This window comes from Eleutherodactylus coqui, chromosome 2 (assembly GCF_035609145.1).
Source record: "Eleutherodactylus coqui strain aEleCoq1 chromosome 2, aEleCoq1.hap1, whole genome shotgun sequence".
In the NCBI taxonomy this organism is placed as follows: Eukaryota; Metazoa; Chordata; class Amphibia; order Anura; family Eleutherodactylidae; genus Eleutherodactylus; species Eleutherodactylus coqui.
This window is the reverse complement of record NC_089838.1, coordinates 1,774,650-1,793,351: the sequence shown is the minus strand read 5'-3', so window position 1 is coordinate 1,793,351 and position 18,702 is coordinate 1,774,650. Positions and strand designations below refer to the sequence as shown.

Here is an 18,702-nt window from a genome sequence, read left to right as displayed (position 1 = left end):
GGCTGATATACGGTGTCCCTCTCTGCAGGGGGAGGAGGCTGGAAGAGCCGGGACCAGTGCTCTGAGCTACCGCCCCCTCTTCACCCCCTCTGCACTATTTGCAATGAGAGGAGGCATGGCAGGGGCAGAGCCAAGTCCTGCAACTTAGGGGTGGTATGGGGCGGAGCTAAGTTCTGTGACTTAGCTCCACCCCATACCGTCCCTTTTATTGCAAATAGTTCCGAGGGGGGGGGGGGTGAAGAGGGGGCGGGAGCTCAGAGCACTGCTCCGGGCTCTTCCAGCCTCCTCCCCCTGCAGAGAGGGACGCCGTATACCGGCCGATCTACAGTCGTCTGAAGCCGCCCTCATGCTGCATGATAAACACTGCTAAAAACGTGTTGTGTTTTTTCTCCCTGCCTCCAAAAGAAATGACTTAAAGTTTTACAATACAGAACCCAAAAATGGCACTAGTAAAAGCTGCAGCTCGCCATAGAAGAACGAGCCCACATATGGCCCTCATAGGGCCCGCCGGGCGGGGAGAAAATAACAGAAGTTATGCCCTTTAAAAAGGGGCGATGGAAATCCCCCCCAAACTGCTGCATCCCCATGGCTGTGTCACTAAAGGGTTAAGGAGGCTCCACATGTCCACAAGTCACCTCCATGCTATAGGAGCCTTAGGATCTTGTAGAACATGTTTTGGGTGCGGCTCACTAGGCAGCTGGAACCAATATTGTGATTACTAACAAACCAATGGCATCACTAGCAGGGAGGGGCCAGGAGCTCATTAGGTGCAGGGGGGGGGGTAATTAGCCACAAGGGAACGGACAGGGAAGAGGTGAGAGATGGCGCTCCGAGAAGAGTCCTGCGTCACGCTGAATGATGGCCACAAAATGCCAATCATTGGTTTTGGCACCTACGCTCCAACGCAGGTCAGTGAATGCACCCTCGCAAGCAAGTCCCCTGCCATATTTACAAACTTTCAGATATTTGCAAAAAAAAAAAACCTAACGAGCGATTGTAAATGGCGCCACACAACTAACAAGTAACAAACAGTCTCAGGGCGCCTTTGGACGACTGTATATTCGGCTGGGTTTTTACGCCCGACTGATATACGGTGTCCTTCTCTGCAGGGGGGAAGGCTGGAAGAGTCGGTGTACTGAGCTCCGCCCCCACTCTGCCCCTTGCCACTATTTGCAGTGGGATGGGGGTGGAGCTAAGGTTTTTTTTTTCCCCCTCCTTCACGCAATGCGTTTTAACATTAGAAACTCCAATTAACTTTTATGTAAAATTCCCAGTCGCAGCGCTCTGTTTGTTGCATGGCCGCCGCTCCAACCTCCTGAACTAAGCGGTGACTTTCTCGTGGCCGGTGTGGGGCGGCCCTTAGCGCAGCTTTTGCTATTAGCTGCTACAGATATGATGCATCTTCTGATGTAGGGTCCCTCCAGCATCTGTAAGTTTGTTGGTCTCCCTGTTTTAGGAGTGTGTTCAGATTGGGACAAGGGGGAGGAGTTGTGAGAAGTGCTTTGATGGTCGGAGAAGGAGGCGCACGTAGGAGACGGGCTGATGCTCCTGCCGGGGCTGAGCAGCGGGTATGTCTCTGCTGCTAGAAGGCTTGTCCCTCCAGAGATGGAAGCATCAGAGAGGCTGCTTGAGAGTTGGTATGGGAATGCAAGTGGCGCCCGCTGAGCTGCATCTGGAGGGGAAGCGCAGAAGCCCGTTACAGCGAGCAGCTGAAGTGAGCGGTCTGAAAGACCATGTAAGCCAAGAAGGTGACCTCCAGATAGCAGCGCCTGAGGATGTGTGATTGGGGGGGAAAGAAGGTTCTGTTAAGTGTGATTAAAAAGGTAGAGCTCTGAAATCATGCGGGGAGTACAAGTAATGTGTCGGTGTTGGAAAATCAAAGTTGGATGGTGAGTAAAAGGAATACGTGTCCCCAGTTGAAAAGCACTTTTTGTTTGTGGACTCATTTATTCATCGCAAGTAACTTGCGTTTATTCTGGGGACACTGGCGTCACAACAAGAATCCAGGACTGATCGGTGGGAATCAAGTCAGCCAAATGGGGAAAATGGAGGATTGTGTTAGTGTAGTGGCCCCAAGTCTATATATCTGGCCCCTCCATAATTGTCATACATGTCTTTAATGTGGATGCACTGTGCAAAGGGTCTAGTCTGCTGTTATGTGTATTGCACAGCTGCAGCATGTAAGAGGTTAATGTCTGAAAGTGGCTGGGATATGTCTGGGAATGTAACAAGTCTGTCTAGTCATGTGCAGCATCTACCTAAAGAATATCAAGTGAGTGTCAGTGGAGAGTTGTGTCCCCCCCCCTCCAGAGTATTCAGAGTCCCGGAGAGTGTGTGTCCAGAAGAGGAGCGGCCCAGATGACTTGGACTGTAGGCCCAGCGTCATCCCATGTTCTCCTCCCTGACCGTCTGCTAAAGTTGTCTTCACCTTCAAGAGCAAGTAAGCTGTATTTCTGCCAAGCATACAGTAAAGTTCACCGGTCGCTGCCCGTTTCCAGTGATTGCGTTTTCCAAGCTTCATCATGTGTGGACTCTTTGTTTCAATCACCCAAGAGTCATGGGTGTGAAGGAACAGTGGCGTCACGCATGGCAACTCAGTCCACTACACTCATTTAGGTAACCATCACCCAGCGTTGCCTGGAAGTGGCCAAGCAAGCCGTACATTGGCTGACGTTTCATGCGTCCCTCTGGGGAGGAGTCTAGTAGAGTCACCGTGACAAGTGCCATCTCTACCCCACCAGCTCCTCAGTGTGGGCCTCGTATCTTGATCGCTGCATTAGGTGAGGCTGATCGCAGGTAGGCAAGTAGCTGACAGCTTCGCATCCCACATCCATATGACTATGAGGGTCTAGGAAGCGGCTCCATAATATATGGAAAAGTTCCGTGCTGACAGCTATGGAGCAGCTAGAGCCAAATCCTGCAGTAAGAAGGTTGCCATCTCCTGGCAGATTAAAGCCCATGAGGAGGCAATTTAGTGTTATGAGGAGGAAAGAGCAGATTTTGAAAACAAGTGGACCTTTTAAGGAAAACGACTTAAACAAAGGTCTTCCAAAAAAGGCATCTGGGAGTGTTGGCAGCATCAGTGCTCAGTCTGGAGTTCTTCAGGGCAGGTGGGCCATGTGCTCTGGTGAGCGGCAGTCCTTGCTGCGTGGGGGGTCTACTGGAGCCAGAATCCTGGCTGAACGGGTTGGCCTGCCCCCTACATGGGGTGAATCGGAGTCTGAGGCTGCTGATAGATGTAGCATTAGTGGAGAGGGGGCAGGGGGTTTCAATAGGTCCCCTGATGGGATGCAAGCACTCTTCTTTGGAACAGCATTACCCCTGAAAATGGCATCAAGCAAAAATAAAAACCTTTATCCAGGAAAAGGTACACTTATCACCAAGCACTCTGGTGCGGCTACAAAGTCAGATCAGTGTGCTAGCCCTCGTATGCCCCTAGGCCCAACATCTATGGAGGGACTGGGGAAGAAGGGGTTATTGTGGCACAAAACTCTGTACCAGCTTGTGCCAGTAATAGGAATGGAGAAGGCCAGTGGAAAAGGCAAAAAAGGTCGCACCCAATTCGGAGGTGCTGACTGCTGATTGCTTCTTGTTGGTGGTGGGCGTGCGATCTGGTGCCAGATCCCCACCTATGGTGGCTTGGCTGTTCCTCCTGTGCCCATGGAATGCCTGCAGTGGGTGGTGGTGAAGTCTGCTGATTTCTCCAACATATGTGTAGAGAAACTAGTCCAGAAGCCCCATTGGTACTGGAGGCTGTGGGACTACAGATGCCAAAGCGGCTCAGGTGGATAGGGCAACAACCGCTAACGTTGTAAAGATTGCTGATGGGCGGAGGTCTGGTCAGCTTAATGTAATCACTAAAAGAGTGACCACATGGCTAAAAACAAAATGTGCCCTGCTCCAGGGTGATGGCAGAGATGTGGAGGATGTAAGTGTTGTGTTCAGATCCAGGTTCCGTCTTCCATACTTGTCTCCAGTCAGCCATCTCATGAACTTCAGCCTAATTCTTCTTGCAAGCTGGGATATGGATTTTCAGGGCTTGCAACCCGCATCGCCAGCACAGCAATTCTTATAAAGCATATCTGAGTTCTGCCTCGAGTTAGTGGGAATGTACAGGTTTTTTCAGCTTCTCCTGAGCCATAAGTCTGACACGGCTATGCTTCCTATTGATGAGACTCTGTACGTGTTATGCAGCGATGTCCGTTATCTGTAGCCTCACTAGTTATCAAAACAACTTGTATATTCTCCTTCCCACTGCGCTGGCTTTGTACCTGACTAACCACTCCCTTGACTATTGCTAGGCAACCTGGACTCACCAGGGGCTGCAGAATATCCCCACAATACTGAATTCAGTGAGATATAAGGAATGTAATATCATAACTCTTCACACACATCCTACATTAAACCTGTAATAATCACAATGTGCTGGAGTACCCAACTCTGGGGTACTACAATGGCAAATACCCAGAGGTGTAACTTGAAGCTTCTGGGCCCCAATGCAAAATCTGTAACAGGGCCCCCAACTAGAATGCTTTATACATACTACTGGGCTCCCTATATGGAGAAGAGAGGCCTTATGGGCCCCCTAAGGCTACTGGGCCCGGGTGCAACCGCATCCTCTATAGTTACGCCCCTGCATATACGATTCGGTACTCTGTGATAAATCTCTGCTGTTGTCTTGCCCTCTGCAACATGTGTAGGTACACTAGAGATGAGATGGTTGGCTGGTAGCCCAAACCATTGCTTCACCTCCACCAGATGAGACATTGTTGGGTGGGAATGCTGAAAGTCTGAGTGAGTCTCCTAGCCTTTCTCAACACTGGGTGTAAACCTGGGTAACTCTTTAAGAAGTTTTGCACTGCCAGCTTCATTACGTGGGAAAGGCAAGGTACGGGTGTAAGATTTTCGAAGTGAGTGGCTAACATGTAACCTTCCCTGGCTTTAGATTGTTTGGGGTCAGCCTGGGCCTGCACAGCCATTAACGGCTCTTCAACAGCGTGGCTCTGCTCCCCTAGGCAGATGGGAAATGGCACTAGGCTGTGCCAAAACAAGTACAGCGCTACATGGAGGCCAGGCTTCCTAAGATACCGATATTGGTGTTCTGTAGAGGAAGTTGAAAGGCGGTAGGAAGAAGAGGGGGAGAGGATGGACATGGATGAATGCCCCGCACGGCTGGAGGGGGAGAGGATGGACATGGATGAATGCCCTGCACGTCTGGAGGGGGAGAGGATGGACCTGGATGAATGCCCCACACGGCTGGAGGGGGAGAGGATGGACATGGATGAATGCCCCGCACGGCTAGAGGGGGGGAGAGGATGGACGTGGATGAATGCCCCGCACGGCTGGAGGGGGAGAGGATGGACATGGATGAATGCCCCGCACGTCTGGAGGGGGAGAGGATGGACCTGGATGAATGCCCCACACGGCTGGAGGGGGAGAGGATGGACATGGATGAATGCCCCACACGGCTGGAGGGGGAGAGGATGGACATGGATGAATGCCCCGCACGGCTGGAGGGGGAGAGGATGGACATGGATGAATGCCCCGCACGGCTGGAGGGGGAGAGGATGGACATGGATGAATGCCCCGCACGGCTGGAGGGGGAGAGGATGGACATGGATGAATGCCCCGCACGGCTGGAGGGGGAGAGGATGGACATGGATGAATGCCCCGCACGGCTGGAGGGGGAGAGGATGGACATGGATGAATGCCCTGCACGTCTGGAGGGGGAGAGGATGGACATGGATGAATGCCCCGCACGGCTGGAGGGGGAGAGGATGGACATGGATGAATGCCCTGCACGTCTGGAGGGGGAGAGGATGGACATGGATGAATGCCCCGCACGGCTGGAGGGGGAGAGGATGGACATGGATGAATGCCCCACACGGCTGGAGGGGGAGAGGATGGACATGGATGAATGCCCCGCACGGCTGGAGGGGGAGAGGATGGACATGGATGAATGCCCCGCACGGCTGGAGGGGGAGAGGATGGACATGGATGAATGCCCCGCACGGCTGGAGGGGGAGAGGATGGACATGGATGAATGCCCCGCACGTCTGGAGGGGGGAGAGGATGGACGTGGGTGAATGCCCCGCACGTCTGGAGGGGGAGAGGATGGACGTGGGTGAATGCCCCGCACGTCTGGAGGGGGAGAGGACGGGCGTGGGTGAATGCCCCGCACATCTGGAGGGGGAGAGGACGGGCGTGGGTGAATGCCCCGCACGGCTGGAGGGGGAGAGGACGGGCGTGGGTGAATGCCCCGCACGTCCTGGGGGAACCTGGTTTGCCAACTTGAACACAAGTTGGGCTTCGGTTTGATACGACACGAGGATTGATGCAACAACATTAATACAAATGGATGGTAAAATAAAACGGTAACATAAAAGTAGGTGATATTGTGTATAAATCATGTAAACAAAAAGGGGTTGTCCCGCGCCGATGCAGGGGTTAAAAAAACAACCCGCACAGCGCTTGCCTGAATCCCGGCGGTCCGGCGTCTTCATACTTACCTGCTGAAGATGGCCGCCGGGATCCTCTGTCTCCATGGACCGCAGCTCTTCTGTGCGGTCCATTGCCGATTCCAGCCTCCTGATTGGCTGGAATCGGCACGTGACGGGGCGGAGCTACACGGAGCCGGCATTCTACACGAGCGGCCCCATAGAAGACTGCAGAAGACCCGGACTGCGCAAGCGCGGCTAATTTGGCCATCGGAGGCCGAAAATTAGTCGGCACCATGGGAACGAGGACGCCAGCAACGGAGCAGGTAAGTAAAAAACTTTTTATAACTTCTGTATGGCTCATAATTAATGCACAATGTATATTACAAAGTGCATTAATATGGCCATACAGAAGTGTATAGACCCACTTGCTGCCGCGGGACAACCCCTTTAAACATCGGTTACATCAATACTCCCGTCACCAGGAGCCTGAGGTATACTTATGTGCTTTGTACATCAACCGGAGAAGCAGAGGTGAAAAGTCAGAACTGGGGGCATCTTGGGAACCACATTCTGAGCGGGCGTACCCCGTCACAGGTCCAACATCCTTCTACCCCCCCCCCCCCCCCCCCCCCCCCCCCCGTCCCCGTCCTTTATACTAGTAGGATCTACTGCTTGAATAGATGCAAATATCGATGCATAGGTCGTGGCTTTCAAAATACACAAATCTGACGTCACCGGTAACCAGATCAGACGGACAAAAGTGAGTCTTACAAGGACCGCACCAAGTATACATAGGACCGCACCAAGTATACATGGGGCCGCACCAAGGATACATGGGACCGCACCAAGTATACATAGGGCCGCACCAAGTATACATGGGACCGCACCAAGTATACATGGGACCGCACCAAGGATACATGGGGCCGCACCAAGTATACATGAGACCGCACCAAGGATACATGGGGCCGCACCAAGTATACATGGGACCGCACCAAGGATACATGGGACCGCACCAAGTATACATAGGACCGCACCAAGTATACATGGGGCCGCACCAAGGATACATGGGACCGCACCAAGGATACATGGGACCGCACCAAGGATACATGGGGCCGCACCAAGGATACATGGGGCCGCACCAAGTATACATGGGGCCGCACCAAGTATACATGGGGCCGCACCAAGTATACATGGGGCCGCACCAAGGATACATGGGACCGCACCAAGGATACATGGGGCCGCACCAAGGATACATGGGACCGCACCAAGGATACATGGGACCGCACCAAGGATACATGGGACCGCACCAAGGATACATGGGACCGCACCAAGGATACATGGGACCGCACCAAGGATACATGGGACCGCACCAAGGATACATGGGACCGCACCAAGGATACATGGGACCGCACCAAGGATACATGGGACCGCACCAAGGATACATGGGACCGCACCAAGGATACATGGGACCGCACCAAGGATACATGGGACCGCACCAAGGATACATGGGACCGCACCAAGGATACATGGGACCGCACCAAGGATACATGGGACCGCACCAAGGATACATGGGACCGCACCAAGGATACATGGGACCGCACCAAGGATACATGGGACCGCACCAAGGATACATGGGACCGCACCAAGGATACATGGGACCGCACCAAGGATACATGGGACCGCACCAAGGATACATGGGACCGCACCAAGGATACATGGGACCGCACCAAGGATACATGGGACCGCACCAAGGATACATGGGACCGCACCAAGGATACATGGGACCGCACCAAGGATACATGGGACCGCACCAAGGATACATGGGACCGCACCCAGGATACATGGGACCGCACCCAGTATACATAGGGCCGCACCCAGTATACATAGGGCCGCACCCAGTATACATAGGGCCGCACCCAGTATACATAGGGCCGCACCCAGTATACATAGGGCCGCACCCAGTATACATAGGGCCGCACCCAGGATACATAGGGCCGCACCCAGGATACATAGGGCCGCACCCAGGATACATAGGGCCGCACCCAGGATACATAGGGCCGCACCCAGGATACATAGGGCCGCACCCAGGATACATAGGGCCGCACCCAGGATACATAGGGCCGCACCCAGGATACATAGGGCCGCACCCAGGATACATAGGGCCGCACCCAGGATACATAGGGCCGCACCCAGGATACATAGGACCGCACCCAGGATACATGGGACCGCACCCAGGATACATGGGACCGCACCCAGGATACATGGGACCGCACCCAGGATACATGGGACCGCACCCAGGATACATGGGACCGCACCAAGGATACATGGGACCGCACCAAGGATACATGGGACCGCACCAAGGATACATGGGACCGCACCAAGGATACATGGGACCGCACCAAGGATACATGGGACCGCACCAAGGATACATGGGACCGCACCAAGGATACATGGGACCGCACCAAGGATACATGGGACCGCACCAAGGATACATAGGACCGCACCAAGGATACATAGGACCGCACCAAGGATACATAGGACCGCACCAAGGATACATAGGACCGCACCAAGGATACATAGGACCGCACCAAGGATACATAGGACCGCACCAAGGATACATAGGACCGCACCAAGGATACATAGGACCGCACCAAGGATACATAGGACCGCACCAAGGATACATAGGACCGCACCAAGGATACATAGGACCGCACCCTTTATACATAGGTCCGCACCAAGGATACATAGGACCGCACCCAGCTCCAAGGATACATAGGGCTGCACTTCAGTCTTAGGATGACAATAGATTTACATGATTAATTAGACAAGAGATCCCAAGACTCTATAGACAATGGTGGCAGGATGTCCAGATATTACCTTGGCTCCAGCAGGTCTATAAGACTCAGTTATACAATCCTCATCATGGCTGTACGGATACAATATGGGGGGCTACTAATAGCCAGTTATATTTACCCCACAGTACCATGAAACGGGGACCAGTCATTTTTTGGCTTCATTGACCCAGTGTTAGTGTTCGGCACCAGGGGCAGGTTATCACTTACATGGCCATGCAGGCCAGGGACAGCTTTTTGGGGGAATAGGTGTCTGGGCATCTGGCGCTGTGGGTTGGCATGGAGCAATACTTTGTGGAAAAAAACCGTTTGCCATCAGTGGGCCGCAGCCTAGGAGATGGTGGGGATGAGTTTAGGCCTTGTCACAGTGGCTCTACCACCTCCCACCCAGAGGGTAACCAGGGACACATCCAAGGGGCCGATGGCAGGCTATTAAAGGGGAGGTGAGCCTAGCTGCAGTTTACCTTAGTCTTGTCATGTGTGATGCCACCGTCCCATCGTCTGCGGGGAATCTGCATGTTGAAAGAACTTGTTTACACACAATAGTTAAATTAGCAAAGCCGTGACCGGTCGGCAGTGCCAGTCTGAATAAACTAACTTATAGTTCAACGAGAAATAATCCACAGCAGCGGGATATTCAGTACAAAGTGGTGAATCTACAATATCTATATGGCTCCCGGCCCGCCACAACTCCTATTCTCTTCTCCGGCTCTCTACCGGTCAACCTTCATGTCCAACTCGCACTCCACTCTGCAATGGCGGGCCGCTCTCTTACACTCCTCCAGAATCTCGGCAGGAGCAGACCTCTGATATCTCCTGGGTGTGACGTGCGCAGGGAAAGCTGAGTGCCTTTCTCTCTCTCCCATTATGGCCCCCCACCATGTGGGTCTCTAGCAGCTCCATTCACTCCAGCTCCAACAACTCCCACTACAACTCTCTCGCATATCCGTTATATTATATATAAAACAAGGTCACATGACACACGATACATTTCCAGACATAACCCAGATGGTAACCCATTCAGTGCTGCAGAGGTGCAATACACGTCATGTTCATATAACACACTTAGTTTGCAGAAAGCCACAGGCATGTATGAGTACATATCAATCTAATAGCCCGGCTCGCAAATTGAGAACTGTGTGTGTTTTTGGCTTTTTCCTTGTTTTGGGAGGTTTTATTTAGTTCCCAAACGCCCACAGGCGGGCACATTGGAATCTAATAGGCTGGACGTCCAAGCTGGCAACATCTGTACTAACGGAAGCAACTAATGTCTTTTGGACTTTCCCTGCTTCCTGTCTCCAGTTCACAAACCCCTCAGGTACACGGACGCATGCAAATATATAAAGACTAGACTTGTGACTTTGAAAAATTTGTGATGCCAGAAATGGAGCTTTTTTTTTTTTTTTTTTTCTTCTCTACACCCTACAGCACAGTTTGTCAGTCTGCTGGTATATACTGTAGAATGTGATACCTCAGACATATATGCTCAGCAGAGGATCTCCCCCAAACTGCAGGTAGGTATATAAACATGCTGCAGCTTAAAATGTTCACCACAGTATCTAGTAACATCTCTCTGCATGCATTTGGTTACATTATCAAGACATCCAGCCGGCTGACTAGCTGCATGCTGACCTGCTTTAGCATGCATCATGGGAGTGTTGATTCAACATCCCCCCCCACCACCACCACCACCCCTTTCAACTTTTATCGAAAAACTGATTAAGCTGACATGATCTGATGTTACAAAAATCTGTTTTTCATTCCCTAGCCATTCACGCTGAGCAGTACTGAAGGCCCAGTCAAACTTTTTAGCTGACTGGCTGATGGATCCGATTGATTTGGTGCCATAGTTGGCATTAAGCAACTTCTATAGGGAAGTTTAGAATATAACTTAAATACCAGGCTGTCATTTTTCTTAGTTTTCCAAGAGATTGGCAGAAGATGGCGTAAAGGTGGCGCTGGAAGTTGGGTATCGCCACATAGACAGCGCCTTCATTTATAAGAACGAGGTTGAGGTCGGCCAAGCCATCAAGCAGAAGATTGCAGATGGAACTGTGAAGAGAGAAGACGTGTTCTATACCGGGAAGGTAATAAAAAATGTATAAAAAAAATCCACCATGTCTCTTCCTACAACGGGCGACAGGCGGGAAGAGACCTGCACTCTGAGTGGTTTCTAAGATGTGACTGATGAGCCTTGTCACGGTGGCAATGAGTGCAGCACGCTCTTTGGATCGTGATGCCAGTGCCTGGATTAAATGCGCTTGGTAGCGAAATAAGACTAACATGTATGTAGGTAAATGTCAGGCACACCATTTACTTTCAGGCTTGTGGTTGTCTGCATTATTCTTATGCACCAGAAATTGCACCTACAACTTATATATACTGTTTAGCACTTTAAGAACAGGTAAACCAACTTTGAGGAGGCAGCATCTGAGCTAAGGAAGAGCTATATAGAGAGAACTGACAAGAAATACCCCTTATAAACCCCACTAACAGTTTTGCCATTCCTAAAAACGCTGTGCTCAGGTTTTCTTTAGTACTCACAAACTTCTATGAAGATTCTCTACTTTTTGTCTGAAGTTTGTTGTCTGTCTGGTAAAAGGCAGTGCTGGCTTGAATGGACATCAGATTGGAAAAACAAACAGTCTCTTTCAGCATCAGGGTAATTTATGAGCAGCTGCCCATGGGATTTCTTGAAAGTTTATATAATATCTCTAATTACAGCAGGATAGAGAAGGAAGAAGCTGGAAATCACATGGCTATCCTTCTCCCTTGTGTCCATCTCAGTTCCTCACCCCTCCAAGTGACCTTCACTGTCTCACTCCCTACTCCTCTTCTCTTCTCTCTTCCAACACTGTACTATCATAAACCACTGCGCAATAGAAAATGAGCTGGAAGAAGCCCCATCCCTCCCCCCCCCCCTCCCTCACTCATGGGGCCTGTCAGTTTAACTCCAACTGATTTATGATGGTGCCCAAGCAACCTTAACTCTTTAGTTTCCTCTTACTAAATGAAGTCCAGCCTAACTACATTTTGTTAAATGAACTGATAGTTAGAACAATTGCTCTTAACTTGCAGGTAAAGTACTTTTATCCTGTGGTGCCAGTCCAGGTCACTACACTTCCTACTCACAATTGATAACTATTAATGACCATTATCACATATCCATCTGGGTTGTCATCCAGATTTCCTGTAACTAAACTAGCCTACAAATCCATATAGCGAAGGAATAACTATTACTATTTTGTTTGCATATATAAGAACATGTTGAATGCAATATGAGACTTCTGTGGTATCTTCTTTAGCTTTAGAAACTTACTCATCCCCTCCTGAAAATCAGTATAGAGTAACACAGGAAATTCTAAATGGGATCGAGGGGTTTGTCTCCCAACCATCTTAAATTTGACAGGACAGTCCTGGATTTTGGGGGATGTCCCATTTTGTCCTGGAAGGCAGGAGACATGTTACCAAAGCTAAGGCCAGGGACTGGCCATAGGATCATGTGACATGATTGTGTTTTACAAAAATGAGAAGTCTACTTGAGCGGGACAGACCAGAATGTCAGGGAGCGCAAAAGAGGCGAGTACAAGCTGCTCTTCTGCTTTTACTGCTACAAGGGACATTGAGAGGCACTATTGTGAGAGGACACGTAGGTGTGTGGCCCATCATACACAAACCTGCCAAATTGTCCCTGTTTTCATTGTTTAAAAACTAGGCGGTATGGGAGTAGGGGAGTGGGGATAGGAGGGGGATGCAACTGTTTCTTAGTCTGTTTTAATGAAACTGAATGAGAGGGGAGATGGTAGACTCTTCTGACTTCACTCTTCTCTTTCAGCTCTGGTCCACTTTTTATACCCCAGATCGAGTCCGTCAAGGTCTTGAGAAATCTCTGACAAATCTTCAGCTTGACTATATGGATTTGTTTCTCATCCACAGCCCGATTGAATTCAAGGTAAGTTGAATGCAAATAAACATGTAGACCTAAGTACTATATGTCAAATACCAAACGGTCAATTACCACGGTGTACAGAGGACAGCTGCACCTCTGCCATTGGTATGATGTGGCATGATGGTACATTGTGGCTGACAACTTCGGTAAATATGATTTCAGCCTGGAGATGATCTCTTACCAACAGATGAAAATGGGAAACCAATTTATCACAACACGGACATTCGGGACACTTGGAAGGTGCAGTATGGAGTAGTAGAACGGCCAAGTGATGACTCGGAACTGCAACTCCTTCTTGATTTCCCCCCCCTTTTTTTTTTTTTTTCTTCTTAGGCCCTGGAGGAGTGTAAAGATGCCGGTTTGGTTCGATCCATAGGAGTTTCCAATTTCAGTAAGAGGCAGATAGAACTGATCCTGAACTGTCCAGACCTAAAATACAAACCAGTCTGCAACCAGGTAACTCGTGATGTCCTCCCCACCAATCTGGCATGGTTGGGACCCCGCTCTATGAACCAATACAGATATGCTTTATATCAGTTGCATGGCCTTCATGCAGGGATGTCCCTATCATGAGGCAACTTGAGACTCCTCTTAAGTGGCAATCTGCATGACCTCGGGGTGGTGAATTGACACTTGGCCAGTAACTTTAATTAGCCATATTAATACTGCTAAAAGATAACTACCAGCAGCCCGACAGGCACTAATCAAGTCCCCAGCTTCCCCACCGCAGTTGAGTGTGTAACATGCCCCCCCCTTGCATACAGGGGGAGAGGTCAGATCTTACCAGCAGTGGTGGTACAGCGTCGGAGGTGCAGAGATAACCTTGTCAAGGGGCTCAACAGTCTCCTTCCCTAAGGGTACCTTGGGACCCCATCCCCTTCCTGGTACCACAGGGGGGAGATTACATACTGGTAACAGTTTGTGCTCACCACCTCTTATCTGCTGCCCTGCTTCTGTAGTCCGGCTGGGTATTCGCTCTCCGTGATGTTTCATGTAATCCACTACGAGATTCAGCAGAATAATCCAAAAAAAGGGATCACCAATGGTAATATGTGAAACTTTCAGCCCTTATTAAGTGTCACAGCTTCTCTTGTCACAAAAGGGACGCATTTCGGTCGCAAGACCTTGGTCACCCAGTAAACTGTGGAGCCCTGAAGCTCCTTATAACACAAGTGTAATGAACAACATGTGAGACGAGATCACTCCCATTCCTGCCAAATGTACATGCTTGACTACCATGTGTAGACCTGAGAATGATCAGCATGATGAGCATAAAGGGTATTAAGTGACAAAACCTTTTCCAGATCTCCTCAGACATGACCGGACATTAACCCTTTCATGTCTGCAAACATTCAATACACAACCTGACTCATTCCACATTCAAGACAGTAGTACAAGACACTTTTTTTTTAGGGGGAGGGTGAGGGGTAGGCACCATTTCACACTTTGACTTAGGCAGCATAAAGGCTTGGTACCCCTGCCTTCATGTAACGTTTCCCTGTCTGGCCACGGTTTCCTCCGGCCACGGTTTCCTCCAGCCAATCAGCTGATCGTCCCAAGGGCCACGCTCCACACGAAGGCAGCAATGTTTTAGGGTTGCAGTAAAGTGATAGGTTCCAGCTAAGGGTTATGGTTCGTGTTGACCACTAGGGCTGATGGTCACAATAAGGTGCTGGACTGTACACTTGGTGGTTTGCATCATCGTAATCTGGTATTTATTTATTCTTCTAAGGTTGAATGTCACATTTACCTCAATCAGAGTAAACTCCAGGAGTTCCTCAGGTCACATGACATCGTGCTGGTGGCGTTCAGCGTACTGGGCTCAAGCAGGGATCAGAAATGGTAAGACGTAGATCTTACTGCTAGAGATTAGTCAGGAGCCTTGAATGTATGTGTTGTGGTAGGACCCTGTGCCCGCCCTGGCTCTTGGTCAACAACCTCTGCAGCAAGCCTTTCCAGCCTAGTCTACATAGTAATGGGTGGGAAATTAATTGTCATAGGTCTTAGTAAGTACCCTTTATAAAGTGATCTTACAGTATGGCACCACCCTGCAACTTTGCACTTGAGCAGCAGGAGCCCTTTAATCTGTTTAGCCCTTTTGTTGCACCCGTTATTGTACCTTGAGTTAGTTGATGACCACAAGGCATTGCAGCACAGTATATGGCCCAAAACCTCCCAATGTTTGGAGAATTACTCCCCCACATAATCATATGATGTCTCACAGGATAGACCAGAACTCTCCAGTCCTATTGGAAGATCCAGTACTAAATTGTATAGCGGAAAAGGTTGGCCGGACCCCCGCCCAGGTGGCACTGCGGTACCTACTACAGAGGGGGGCTGTCGTCCTAGCAAAGAGCTTCACCCCCGCCAGGATCAAAGAGAACTTTCAGGTGAGTGTGGGCAGTTATGGTCGCTGACTCCACACCAGTTACATAGTCTGAGCTCTACCTTCTGCCTCATCGCACGCTCCATCTCCTCCGTGTTTGTTATCCTGCAGCTTTCCTTTTTGAGATGAAAGACGTTACATTATAAATGCATTTCAGGTCTTTGACTTCCAGTTAAGTGCTGAAGAAATGAAGACGCTGGATGGACTGAACAGGGATATGCGTTATATGGATATTCGACAGTAAGTAGCATGGAACATTTATTTGAGGCGGTGGAGCAGACTTTGTTACTTCAGCTTCTTGCACTCCGCCGTACTCCATTACCCTATGTAGGTGGCCCTATTGGCTGCCTGAGGAAGGATCAAGAGGAGTATGTAGTTTCACATGTTAATACTTGGTGGGGACCCTATGGATACTCTCTACTAACGCCTGATACACTCCAGCTGATATTAGGCCACCCGATTCATCCCGAAAACATCTCCTGCTTACAAGGAGCAAGGAGCATCCCTGAAGTCCTGAATCTAGCTTCTCCATCTTCAGACCAGATGGCTGTACCTGGGTGTGGAGGCTGAACATCTCTTGCCTGACTGTTGTCCTAACAGATAAGTACGGCGGAGCTACTGAGGATGTCTTAGATCATATGGTTTGGTTTGGCAGTCTAGGGCCGTGGGTTGTAGTGGCAGAAACCATGAACACGGAGGTGTACCTAGACAATGTGCTGCCAACAATGTGGCAATACTCTGGGAATGGTCGGCCATACTTCCAACAAGACAAGGCACCTTGTCACAAAGCGAGCACTGTTTTATGTTGGTTTGAGAATATAGATGTTCCACAATTGGAGTTGTGTCCCAGCGGGCACTACAGAACACCCAGCACATTGTCCTGTCTGTATGCCACATTTGGATACAGAAGGTGCCGTCTCTGGGAGAGACCATGTGTCTCCCCCTTCTGCTCAAGTAATGAGCTCCTCCCTGATGTCAGCTACCTTGTCACTGCCTGGCAGTGAGTTTTAATCTCCCTGGTGCAGAGCCCAAGGGTGGGAAACGGGCACACAAGCCCCTATACAAGTGGGCGGGTAGAGAGGTAATATAGGGAGGTGCTACAGAGTGACCTGCAGAATCCCAACCTGAACCCCATTGAACATCTTTGGAATGAACTGGAACGTCTGGTTAGGAAAGATGAACCACATCCATCTTCTGTGAGGGAACACTCCAGATGTTTACAGGATGAATTGAGGGAAATGCCAGCAGAAGCATATCTGATGTTAGTGGGGCTCCTTTGGCCCTAATGACATCAGATCTTATCAGCGGCTTACTCTCTACGAAGTATTAACATATGGAAATAATGACTTTGCTTCTTGCTCAAGGGTCCAATTACTTTTGGTAGGATATTGTATGTATTGGTGGAGCAGATAGGAGCAATTTAATGCATTCAGAACAATATCCTACTAAAGATGGAGACACATTGAAACTCCACCTTCTGATTAGCTTTGGCTTTTGAGTCAACAAATATAAAATCCAGCATATCTTGTATTAACTCTGCTGTATAAACTAATGTTTGTTTCCAGAGAAGAAACATCTTCTTTTGCTACTGGAAACCATCAGCTTCTACTGACAGATCTGTTTGTGTCTTGCTATATCCTTCTAGAGAACAGCTCAATGGGGGCTATATAAAAGTGTAAAGTAAACTCCCTCTAGTGGTGACATCAGGTAGCTGTTATGAGTGTCTGGGTAAGCAGGGGAAGTACTCTGCTGCTGAGACCCCTCCCACTAGGAGCTTCCTAGAAGTTGCATGTCCTACAGTAAGTGTATGCTTCCTGCAGTACAACACTGTATCAGATCTGGACTGCTGTTTACAAGGTCTGAATTTTCGGTAGCTATGTTGTATCCTTAATAACCCATCTTTCTTATTCTGCAGATGGAAAGATCATCCCAAGTTCCCCTTTAATGATGAATATTAAAGGGATATGAACACATTGCTTGTGCTAGAAGCCCACGGATCTGATAGACCTTCCAGGCAGCTGCAGACTGCAGATTACCATATTCTGCATGGAAAGCGCCATATTTCTCATTATACATGGTTCTTATGAACTATCTTCCTGATGTGAAGCCCTCATAACTGTTTAATGACACATTTAGATACATAAAAATAATGCAAGCAATCCTTCATTTTTTTTTTTTTTCCCCCAAGTTTTTCATGTAGCAGAACCATCTACTAGATGACCGTCCTGGTTGCGATTGTTGAACACTGTGCTGTGATTGGCTGCTATAGGCATGTGTGTTTGCCATGTAAGTCTTCTCAGACTAGTGGGGAAGGAGCAATTGTTTAAGCATGAACGGTGTTACTAATAGATCCTGCAACCTACCAGTATCCTTAGTCTATGGCTCATTAATGTTTGGAACAGTTAAACTTCACTTAAGGTGGTGAGCCGTCATGTAAAAGATCACCTATTCTTTGAATGGGGGATAACTGGCAATCAGCAGAGGTTTGACCACCGCCAACCTCTGTTCCTGGGATCAGTGGGCCCTGGCATGGTCTGTCCTGAAGTGTGGGCAATAGTGATACTCTGCTACTCCATTTACTGCAATGGAACCAGTGGAGATGGCTGAGTGCTTGAACTCTATCTGAAGCATTGAAGAGAATGGCGCAGCATGACCCATGTGCAGTCAGGCCTCCACTGATCTGCCAATGTTCCCCTATCCTTTGTATGCGGTGGAGCTTGGCATCTGTTGCAGTCTTTGGCCCTGCGGTGCTGCCTGGTAAAGGTGTTTGTTTGGTAGTTTCAAAATAACAAAAACCTTCACATCCCACCCTTCCAGATATCTCCATGTTCTACCCCCCCCCCCCCCATCCCCCATCCCCACACACACCTCCTTTCCCTAATAGATCTTCTTCATAAGGTAAAAGCCTTCAAGCGCTCCACGCGGTTTTGGTTCATAGTTATCTACATTAACGTGGCAAATATTTTCTCCTCTCTTGTAAGACAGAACATCAGTCTTATTACTACTCAGTGCATTACATGTTTAAGATGCCTGTGTCACGGTACACAAGTTGTATTCTAACACAACAGATGTCAA

The 18,702-nt window shown here is 49.4% G+C and overlaps 1 protein-coding gene across 2 annotated transcripts; it reads left to right on the top strand.

Annotated features, from left to right (window-relative positions):
• The first annotated feature begins 784 nt into the window (after positions 1 to 784).
• On the top strand, positions 785 to 18,422 carry LOC136610948 (aldo-keto reductase family 1 member C3-like). Of its 2 annotated transcripts, none has more exons than XM_066590154.1 (9): positions 785 to 908; positions 11,212 to 11,379; positions 13,128 to 13,244; positions 13,404 to 13,481; positions 13,575 to 13,697; positions 14,974 to 15,083; positions 15,466 to 15,631; positions 15,800 to 15,867; positions 17,543 to 18,422. In XM_066590154.1, the coding sequence occupies exons 1-9, from the start codon at positions 822 to 824 to the stop codon at positions 17,583 to 17,585; spliced, it is 960 nt and encodes a 319-aa protein (XP_066446251.1). In that variant the 5' UTR covers positions 785 to 821; the 3' UTR covers positions 17,586 to 18,422. The 2 variants fall into 2 exon arrangements, with proteins under 2 accessions (XP_066446251.1, XP_066446250.1); XM_066590153.1 differs by having other exon boundaries at positions 15,785 to 15,867.
• The last annotated feature ends 280 nt before the right edge of the window (positions 18,423 to 18,702 follow it).

Coding starts and splice junctions, on each gene's coding strand:
- LOC136610948 (XM_066590153.1), top strand. CDS start 822: ATGGCGCTCCGAGAAGAGTCCTGCGTCACGCTGAATGATGGCCACAAA. Junction 13,482..13,574: donor ACATTCGGGACACTTGGAAG/GTGCAGTATGGA, acceptor TTTTCTTCTTAG/GCCCTGGAGGAGTGTAAAGA. Junction 15,868..17,542: donor CGTTATATGGATATTCGACA/GTAAGTAGCATG, acceptor CTTATTCTGCAG/ATGGAAAGATCATCCCAAGT.